This window comes from Elephantulus edwardii, unplaced genomic scaffold, assembly GCF_000299155.1.
Source record: "Elephantulus edwardii isolate Elephantulus edwardi_28Jun2011 unplaced genomic scaffold, EleEdw1.0 scaffold00314, whole genome shotgun sequence".
NCBI lineage: Eukaryota > Metazoa > Chordata > Mammalia > Macroscelidea > Macroscelididae > Elephantulus > Elephantulus edwardii.
In genome coordinates this window covers 1,323,004-1,333,936 of record NW_006400064.1, presented here as the reverse complement: position 1 = coordinate 1,333,936, position 10,933 = coordinate 1,323,004, and the positions used below count along the sequence as shown (strand labels likewise).

Below are 10,933 nucleotides of genomic sequence, written 5' to 3'. Positions count from 1 at the left end.
AGGGTGGAGGGACAGTGCAGGAGGGGAAGACCCTCTATGAGATGGATTGATTCGGTGACTGGGGTAATCGGGATGGGTGTGTCAGAGGCAGTTCGGTTGGCACAGGATAGAGCATGGTTTAGGGCTGTTGTGCATAGGGTCGCTATGAGTCGCAAAAGACTCAACGGCACATAACAACAACAACAACAAACTAAAATTGTGATTATAAATTTATAGATTTCATTTTTTTTTTTTAATTTTTTAGAGAGAAGGACTTTCCAAATTCAACAAGATCTATGAATTTGATTATCATCTGTATGGCCAGGTAGGTGCTAGCGTATTTCTGTCATATAGTTGATGTACACTTTCATATCTATATGCTCTTTAGTGCACATGCCTTGGTTATTCAGGTGAATTAAAAATGACCCCTTTTTACTATACCTATTTACATCAAAGCAATCCCAACTTTTAGAGACTATCAGTTTTCTCTAGTCTGTAGTTTATAATCTTAATGGGAAGAGACTGCCCAGCTTTTTCCTGAAGCGCAGCTGGTGGATTTGAACTGCTGAAAATGTGCTGATTAGCAGCACAACATACTACGGACTATGCCTCTGCGCCCCTTAGGGTTTCCAGGAAGCCTTGATGGAAGCCAACTGCTACTTCTTCTCTGCAGTTGCTCATTGGTTCAGATCTTTTGATTAACAGCCAAATACTGTAACTTTACCACCAGACCTCCTTGATAATTGATAAGGAACTCTCTCCTTAATAAAATATAGTCCTTTCTCAACTCTTTATAACAAGAAGAAAATTCTGTAATTGCTAATATATACTACTTATGTCAAACATACCCCCTTGGAGTTGTTTTCAACTCATGATAACTCTGAGGGTTTTTTGGGGTTTTTTTTTAAATTATTAGTGAGTGTGTGTGTACTGTCAAATCAGATCTGACTGGTACAGGAGGAGATTGTTCCTCTTCTCCAGCAGAGCATCTAGTGGATTTGAACCGTGTACCTCTGGGATTGCAGTACACCTTTTTGCCACTAGGCCACCAGAGCTCGCCTGTTATTTTTTTTTTATTATTATTAATTTCCGTGAAAGTTTACAGAGACTTTGGATTTCCATTCATTCATTGTTGCACTTTTCTCCCCTTTCAGCCCTCTCCCTAACTCTTGAGTTTTTGTGGGAGGGGATATCTTATCTTCCTTGGAGCAGCTCATTGATTCAGACAACTTTTTTGTTAGCAGCCTGACACTGTGCCACCAGGGCATTTAAAATGGTCCCCTTTTTTTTTTTAAAAAAAGAGCATTTATACTAGGATGATGATAACTTTTGGCTTCATATATTTATGCTTATTTATTCCCAATCCAGGAAGCTTTAGTGGCCTGGTTGTACAGGGCTACACTGCCAACACAAAGAAACATGGTTTAAATCTACTAGTTGCTCCGTAAGAAGAAAATGGTCAGTCTCCATCTGATTTAGAGCCTTCAGAGACTCACTAGCGGGTCAGCTATGAGTCAGACCCAGCTCACTAGTACACTAGGGTTTTTGTTTTGTAACTCTTTGGTTTGCAGTTTTCTTTGTTTTTTATAGACTTTCCTCCCTTTTATTTCAATGAATATGCAAAATATAGTTGCTAAAAGGATAATTCCAATTTTCTTTTTTTTTTAAATTCAGAATGTTACCATGGTAATGACTTCTGTTTCTGGACATTTGCTGACTCATGATTTCCACATACCGTTTCGCAAATGGTTAGTATTAATTCCTGGGAGAAGACGTTTCCAATTAATGTTGTAAATGCTAAATACTATAGAAATTTTGAGACGTAGTGATTCATCTGTGTAACTTACCAGAAGAAGAAGATGACACTTTTCAGTGTCCTCCCAAAACAGGTAGACCTTTCCATGCAGTCCTTGATTGAAAACGTATATCCTCTAACAGATAAGCATGAAGAATTTCCAGGATTCCTGCTTGGCAGTTCCTGCTTGGCAGTTCCTTTCATTTCCATGGTAAAGTAGAAAATGGAACTGTGGAAGTAGAAAGTGGGAAGTATAAAAAGGGCCTGTTGCTGAGAAGACTTACTGAAGCACAGGAATTTTTCTCCCATTATCAAGAATGACCAAGTGGGAGACTAGAATTTTTTTTCTCACAAGCAGAGTTAGCTATTAAAAGAGGAAAGAAAAGCTTCACAAAAAAAGCTGTATAATAGTAAGGTAGAGAGCCTACATCACAAGCCTCCAAGCAGGAAACACTGCAGGGTTTAAAGTTGTCTAGGTGGGCAGGAGGAGCTGCACCGTGAGCCCAAAAGCACATTGTTCTAATTTACCAGCTGCTCTGCTACAGGAAGGTGGGTTCTCTCTTCCTGTGCAATTTACTGCCTCTGTAAACCTACTAGAGGGTCAGCTGTGAGTTGTTTCTGACTTGATAGCATGTAACAACAACAAAATAGGTAGCGGATTTATGCTTTTTCATAAAGGTATGTCAGGAATTCTAAGAAATAGGTTCACAATAATTAAATGCATACACATCAAGTCCTTCCAGATTGCATTTGCTGCAGGGCCTCTGGGTTAAAAGACAACACGTGTGGGATGAGGTATGTATGCTACAGCAGTCCTCTAGTTCAGATCCTTCTTTCACTGTAGTTATTCTATTCAGAGCAGGTCTGCTGTGAATTTTGTTTCTACACATGCTCTGGAAAATTGATTGACAAGACTGTTCACCAGAATGTGTGTGGTTTCAGCACCTACTAGGATAGAATGGGGGGCAGGGGGAAACACTGTTCTGCCTACCTGCTTGCATTGTATTTAACCTTTTTGAAGGATAGTCTTTGAATCCTTTGGTACCTCAGGACAAAGTCTTTTTTTAATTTTAATTGGAGGTTTCACCTTGGGCTGTTTCTGTGAGAGAGCCGTCCATGAACTGACCAAGCCATCATGAACTAATGGGGGGGGGGGCACCAAGAGTGTGTGTGTAGATTGTATAACTCTTGTGTTTTCATTTCCTTTTTAGGCAAAGCTGTAACCCTCTTGTCCTCTTTGAAGCAGAAATTGAAAAGTATTGCCCAGAGAATTTTTTAGACATCAAGGTAGGATATTTTGGATCACATATAGTATTGGAGTTGGAACAACCACTAAATAGTCTGAGTTCTTTCTCTATTTTTATTAACACAATAGTATATAGAAATAAGGTTTTCTAACAAATTAAGTGGCGTGATTTAAAATATGATTCTCACATGGTGTATAACTTAGACCATTAAAACTAAATGGCCAAAGGACTGAAGTTTAACCTCTTTGTGAATAGTAGTTGTTTAAGAAAATAAATATTCAAACACTACAAATCTACTGTTGTAAAGCTGATTCTGACTCCTAGCAGCACTCAGTTGGGTTTCTGAGGTGGTAAATCTTTGAGGGAGGCTGGCCATATTTCTCCTATGGAGCATCTACTGGATTCAAACTGTCAGCCTTTCCATTTACAACCTAACATGTCATGTTATATTACATTCTACACCACCTGGGCTTCTTAAATTGTTGTTGTTGTGGTGGTGGTGGTGGTGGTGGTAGTAGTGTACTAATGTATAGTCATTGCTGACCCATAACAGTGAGTTTACAGAGGCAGTTTATTACGTGGGAGGAGATGGCGCATCTTTCTCCCGCAGAGCAGCTGGTGGCCTCAAATCTTGAGCCTTCCGGATTGATCTGCCCTCTTAAATATTACTTATTACTAATTTCCATTTTATTTGAATGAAGGGGTGCCAGTGTTTGAGAACCAACTGTGCTGTTCTCCAGAACTCTCCATACATAGCTCACTGCTAGTGGAAAGTTTGGGTTGAATTTGTGATTGAGTAGACAAACATTTTGTTTCTTTTTAAATTTTTCTTTTTAACTAGTACTTAATCAGAGCCAGGAGAGTTATAAATGTATATTAGAGATGAGTTTTTAATTTGTTAAGGGTATGCTGTGAGTGAGTGTTAGTTATGAGTGAGTTATTAGCGGTCCTTGGAAAATTACAGTTTTGTGTCTGGGGATGGGGTTATAAGTGTTAGAGGCCAGTTGTAAGTGTGTGTAAGGGAGAGTTATAAGTATACATTGAGGGGTTATAAATGTTTGTTAGAGGAGAGTTTAGTGTACCTGGGGTGTTTTACTAAGTACTCGGTCTTCTAAACAGGAAAGGTGCACTGGTGACTTTCCTGTCATTGCAGCCAACAGGAACTGTTTTCTTTGTCAATATTTTTCATTCAGGTTGCTATATCAAGAGCACCATCCACATTCAATCAGAGTCTTTAGAGAGTAACATTATAGGTGCTCTACAGTGATGTGCTCACTACTGTTTGCCCTCCATGCATTTCAGAAAACCCTGGAACGAGAAGTGCAGCAGTGTCAGGCTCTGGTAATTTGGACTGATTGTGATAGAGAAGGGGAAAATATTGGATTTGAGATTATCCACGTATGCAAGGCCGGTAGGTGATGTCATTTCTAAATTGTTTCCTTTTGGATCTTTTCTTGTACACAGCCATTGTCAAGTTCGTCCTTTTCCCCTTCTGAGTTGCTCTCTGAATCTAAAGGTGGGAAGACTGGGGCTCTGGAGTAGATCAAATGTACAAGGCCAACTCTGTCATTTACTAGCCCAGTCTGCCTTTCTTCCTCCACCTGAGATGAGGATTACACAAGTTAACAAGCATGGAGTAAATTGAAGATTGAACTTCATGTTCTTTTAATTTATGGTTTTTGTTTTTGTTGCGTACTGTCAAGTACCACTTCCACAATTGACCTTCAGTGGGTATTTAGAGACAGTAAATCACATAGGAGTTGATTGCCTATCTTCCTCCCGTGGAGCAGCTGGGATTCAAACCTCATGCCTTCAGGTTGGTGGCATGGCTCTTAACCAGTGGGCCACCAGAGCTTCTTATCATTATACATTCTTCAAATAAGAAAAGAGGCAGAATGTGTGTGTTTGTATAGACATCATGCCTAGAAAGTCAGCAGGAGGCACAAAAGAAAGGCCCACAACAAGATGACTTGACACAACAATTGCAGCAGTGGGCTCCGGCATGGCAGTGGTTGTGAGGATGCCAGGACCAGGTGAGGTTTGATTCCCTTTCACTCAGAGTTGCTACTGATGGCACCTGACAAAAGCATACATAAATAAGCTTGTACATATGTATGTATCTTCAACCAAACGCATGTCCATGTGCTAGAGTGGAACTGCTTCATAGAGTGCTTTGACTTTATGGAAGCAGATTGGCCGGCCTGCCTTTGTGACAGTCCCAAGTGTAAAAAGACCATCTGCATTTTGGTTAGTTTAACCATTTGCACCACCCAGGGACTGTTTATTTGTGCATGCTGTTATGTGCTGTAGAGTTACTTCTGACTCTTAGCTACCTGTGTTCAGCAGAAGAAAACACTGTCTGATCCTGTGATACATTTGAGCCTCTTCTGGAAGCCATTGTGTCAGTCAGTCTTACTGAGAATCTTTCTCTTTTTCACTGATCCTCTACCAAATGTGATGCTCTTCTCTAGGGACTACTTTTTGATTGGCTGTCCAGCATAGGTAAGACAGTCTTACCATCTGTGATTGTAAGGAGCATTCTGGCATGTACTTCTTCCAAGGTGGTTTTGTTTGTTTTCTGGCAGTCCACGATACATTCAATATTCTTCACCAGCACCATAACTCAGATATGTTAGTCTTTGGTCTTCCTTATTCATTCTCCAGTTTTTCGAGGCAATTGAAAATTCCATGATCTGGATCAGTATACTTTGATTTTTCAGGGTAATATTATTGCTTCTTCTGTTTACATTCTGAATGTAAAGTGTAAGGAGCTGAATTTTTAGGACCGAAATTCACTCTACTGTTCTGACAGCATTGAGTTTAGAGGGCACAACTATTTTTCCCTCCTAGACCATGTACCATGGATTTAACCTTGTCAATGAAATGAACTTCTCTCACTCATTATGGTAGAAGAAAAGGGGGTCTTCTCCTGTTTGAATAAGGCAGGGTATCTTCATGCTCACCTTGTTCTGTTTTGCAGTGAAGCCTAGTCTGCCCGTGCTGAGAGCCCGTTTCTCTGAGATCACCCCACAAGCCATCAGGGCGGCCTGTGAGAACCTGACAGAGCCCAACCAGAGAGTGAGCGATGCTGTAGACGTCAGGCAGGAGCTGGATCTGCGGATTGGTGAGGGTCACACCAAAAAAGCCCTGCTGGTACTGGGCTCAGCTGTGGTGGTTATAGAGTCTGCAGCTGATTATATTTCCTTCCTTGCCTGTCCACTCTCCAGGCGCTGCCTTCACTAGGTTCCAGACTTTGAGACTACAGAAGATTTTCCCTGAGGTGCTCGCAGAACAGCTTATCAGCTATGGCAGCTGCCAGTTCCCAACACTAGGCTTCGTGGTAGAGAGATTCAAAGCCATTCAGGCCTTTGTGCCAGAAACCTTCCACAGAATTAAAGGTAATTGGTGGCTGTTTTTGGCTTAGAACCACTAGATCAGAAATGCCTTTGAATTGTCATATTGACAGAGAATACTGAGAATACATGACTGCCGAAAGAACAAGAGAGCTCTGATGGCCTCTTGGTAAGAGTTGCATTGCCAAGCCAAAGGCAGGTGGTTCAAATCTACCAGCTGCTCTGCTGAAGAAAGACAGGCAGTCCCTAGTTAAATAGTGATGTCTAGTCTTACTGCCCTTCATCTTTCTCCTTATGATACTCTGAATCCTTAGCTGGTTTCCTTATTTGTCAAGAAATTTCTGTTTCATGTCCCTGGGCTTTAATCAGAACATCTGAGTCAACTACTTTTCTTGCTGTCTTTTCCAATACAGTAACTCATGTGCACAAGGATGGCCTTGTAGAATTCAACTGGAAAAGGCATCGTCTATTTAACCATACAGCTTGTCTTGTCCTATATCAGCTGTGTATGGAGGTAAGAATTTTTTTTTAAAAAAAAAGCCTTCATGAGCTCCGAAAAAACCTTTTATACACTTCCCAGCTCTCCCTTTCTTGAGAACCATTATAATTAAAACTCCATGGAAAGCATGAGAGAAAATAGTCCACTCACAGTGCAGAACTTAGATAAAGTCGACAATGTGGAAACTGTTTCACTGTAGTCTCTTTCTGCTTTGCCAGGACCCACATCCTAGGCTTTATACCAGAAAACGTGTCAATTCGCATCCAGCCTAGCCCTCCATATGTCCGATGAGGCACGTTTGCCTTTTTTTTTTTTTTTTTTTAAACTGGTTATGATCTTCCAAGCACTGTCTTAGGTACTGTAGACATAATAGAAGAGAGGGCACATGAGATAATCAACAAATCACAAGTGAGCACTTAAGTCTATTTCCTACAGTGAGGACTTTCTTAAGGAAAAAGAACAACTTTGGAAGGAGGAAAGACAAGAGAATGTTTGGATTATGGTAATAGCACATGTCAAGAATCACATCCTCTCAGGGTTACTGGCTAATAGCCCAGGCTTCACCTTCCTTCACCCTCAGACTGCCTACCACATGATGCCTCCCCCATCAATAAGAAATGACATGTCTGGTTCACTCCAAGGCCTGCACATTGGTGCTGAAACATGTGCTGTGACCCTTATAGCAGGTGTATTACTGACTTACTAAAGGGGACTAATGATTATTGAGTGTCTGCTGTGGCAGGCACATTTTATGTTACATGTTATTTAATCCTTGTGCTATGAAGGTGGTATAAGAGTGGCCAGTATGAGAGTAGTTCTCCTGTTAATTCCACCAGAGAAAACACAGTTCCCATCCACAACATCTGCAATACATAAAGGGTTAAGCCCCCACCCTCACACATCTACTTCAACCAGTCTTACCACCCAGCACACCCCCAACCCACACCTCCGTACCTTTAGTATGCTGTACTCTCAGGTTTACTAATCCACTGCGATGACTGCAGAGAACCATACAGCTTGTTTTGTCCTATATTTACTGTGTATGGAGGTTAAGAATTTTTTTCACAGAATGATTGTGGGCTTTATTGATGTTTTTATCATGTTCATGGTGAGAACATGATACATGTCTTCAGGGCGGCTTCTCAAACGTGCTCACAAGCCCTTTAACCTTCAGTTTCTCTGCTTCAGGCCAGTGTTAAAAAGCTTTCTTCATCCTGACAGTTTTGTCCAGTGTCTCTCCCCTTTCTCCCTCATCCTCTGGCATGATCAGACAGAGGACTTCCCTCCAGCTCTGGCTCCATGGCTTAGCCCAAGTTAGCTGTCTTGTGATGATCTCCGTTCACTACTGCTGTAATGTCTCAATCTCAGCCTGTCTTGGCCCCAAAGGCTGTGTGCTATTTTCTGTTTCTTTCTTGATAGTAGCAAGATTCCTGTTGTCTGCTGCTAAACCTGGCAGGATGGCAAGATTTCTGAACCCCTCATCAGTAGTCCACATAATCGATTTGCATGTTCCCAGCAAGCCATGTGGCAGAAGTAAAAAATAATGGCACAGCTCCTACAGCCTGTTGGCCAAATGCCTGTATCAGACCCTCAGTACAAGCTCAGGTGGTGGCTAGTGTCTTCCATTCCAGGAGGATGAGTATTGGGAAGTCAGCAGTATTGTACTTGCAGCTCAGTGTGGTTTTCTCTCTTCCTGGCTTTCTAGGATCCTTTGGCAACTGTGGTGGAGGTCCACAGTAAACCTAAGAGCAAGTGGAGGCCTCAGGCTTTGGACACTGTGGTATGTTCTGGGTGGACATTTCTGCCCTTAATTGATACACTCTCTTGTTGGGATGCTACTCTGCACAGACTTGTGGCCCCATGGAAAGAATTCTCACCTCTCAGAGGCTCCCCAGGAAAGCAACTGAGGGAAACTAAAGTGCAAAAATAGGGGCATCTTTGACCTTAGAGAGCTGTGCTTTTCTAGTAAATGCAGTCCTACTGCATTCTTTGACATTTAGGAAACAAAAAGAGGAAGCTGCATCACTCATTACCTTAACATTTCCATATCAAAAAAATTTTTATAGGGTGCTCTGGTGGCCTAGTGGCAAGAAGCTGCACTGTAATCCCAGAGGTGTGCAGTTCGAATCCACCAGATGCTCTGCTGGAGAAGGAGAAACAATCTCCTCCTGTACCACTCAGATCTGATTTGATGGTAAACACACAAAATAATAAAATAAAAATTTTTAGGGGAGCTCTGGTGGCCTGGTGGCAAGAAGCTGTACTGCAAATCCAGAGTTACACGGTTCAAATCCACCAGATGCTCTGCCGGAGAAGGAGGGACAATTTCCTCCTGTACCAGTCAGATCTGATTTGACGGTACATGCACAAAATAATAATAATAAAATAAAATTTAAAAAAAATTTTTTGTATGTCTTCATTTTTCTCTTAATGATTTTTTCTTTTTGTTGTACCAAAATTTACACCAACTCTTGTTGTTGTTTTTTTCTACATATGATTCCTTGGTTTTTTACACATACTATTCAGTAACCCTGTTTACAGTTTTTGAATTTCCAAAGATGCTCAACCTTATTTCCTTCCCATTAAAGACACTCACCTCTGCTAAGCTGTCTCTCTCTTTTCTTTCTTTCTTTTTTTTTTTAATTTTTATTTTATTAATGTTGTGTATGTGTATAGTGTCAAATTAGATTGGACTGGCACAGGAGGAATTGCCCCTCTTACTCCAGTGGAGTATCTGGTGGATTCGAACTGTGTGCCTTTGGGATTGCAGTGTAGCTTCTTGCCACTAGGCCACCAGAGTTCCAACTGTCTCTTCTTTTGAGTTGCTCTTGTCAATTTGATCCTATATAGATCTTAAAAGAGCACATTGTTCTTTTAAGAGCATTATGTTGTTGTTATGTGCCATCGAGTCATTTGCGACTCATAGCGACCCTATGTACAAGAGCCCTAAATGCCTCTCTATCCTGTGCCAACCTCACTGTCTCAAACACATTCATTCCCACCACTCCACTCACAGAATCGATCCATCTCATCAGGGGTCTTCCTCTCTTGCGCCATCTCTCCACTCTCCCAAACATGATGTCCCTCTCCAAGGACCAGTCCCTCCTTGCAGCATGCCCAAAGTATGTCAGATGATGCTTCAGAATCCTTGACTCCAAGGAGCATTCTGGCTTCACCCTCTCTGGGACAAACCTGTTTGTTCTCCTAGCAGTCCATGGTATATTCAACACTCTTCTCCAGCACCACAACTCAAAGGCATCAATTCTCATTCTGTCATCCCTATTCACTGTCCAACTCTCCAATGCATAGCACGTAATTGCAAAGACTGTAGCCTGGATCAGGTGCACCTTAGTCTTCAGTCTGACATCGTTGCATTTCAGTACTCTTGAGAGGTCCCTCACAGCTGACTTTCCAAGAGTGTTGACTATGGAGCCAAGTAAACTAAAACTTAACTATCTCAATCTCTTCACCATCCATCCTATGCTGCCAGTTGGCCCAGTGGTGAGAATCTTTGTTTTCTTGATGTTGCGCTTCAGTCTACATTGAAGACTGCAGTCCTTGACCTTCTGCAGCAAGCGCTTTAGGTCCTCCTCAGTTTCAGCAAGCAGGGTTGCTTAACACAGGTTGTTGATGACTCTTCCACCAATCCTGATGCCACATTCCTCCTCATACAGCCCAGCATCTCAGATGATCTGTTCTGCATACAGATTGAAAAAGTATGGAGACAAAATAACATTCCTGACGGACCCCCTTCTTGATTTTGAACCATCCAGTGTCTTCCTGCTCTGTTCTGACGACTGCCTCTTGGTCCAAGTATAGGTTTCATATTAACACGATCAGATGTTCTGGGATTCCCATTCTTCTCAGAGTCAGCCATAACTTGTTGTGATCCACACAGTCAAAAGCCTTTGCATAGTCAATGAAACACAGACATTCTTCTGGTATTCTCTGCTTTCTGCCAAGATCCATCTTACATTAGCTATGATATCCCTAGTACTGCGACCTCTTCTAAATCCAGCCTGAACATCTGGCAGTTTTCTGTTGACATATTGTTCCAAAC

The 10,933-nt window shown here is 41.6% G+C and overlaps 1 protein-coding gene across 1 annotated transcript in view; it reads left to right on the top strand.

The window, feature by feature from the left end:
* Nucleotides 1–10,933, top strand: part of TOP3A (topoisomerase (DNA) III alpha) — a 47,584-nt gene that overhangs the window by 20,056 nt on the left and 16,595 nt on the right. Inside the window, exons 2-9 of the mRNA XM_006901189.1 lie at nt 245–304; nt 1,654–1,727; nt 2,986–3,061; nt 4,324–4,432; nt 6,002–6,145; nt 6,249–6,419; nt 6,788–6,888; nt 8,579–8,653. Coding sequence (XP_006901251.1) covers nt 245–304; nt 1,654–1,727; nt 2,986–3,061; nt 4,324–4,432; nt 6,002–6,145; nt 6,249–6,419; nt 6,788–6,888; nt 8,579–8,653 — 810 coding nt within the window. The remainder of the gene's footprint in view (nt 1–244; nt 305–1,653; nt 1,728–2,985; nt 3,062–4,323; nt 4,433–6,001; nt 6,146–6,248; nt 6,420–6,787; nt 6,889–8,578; nt 8,654–10,933) is intronic.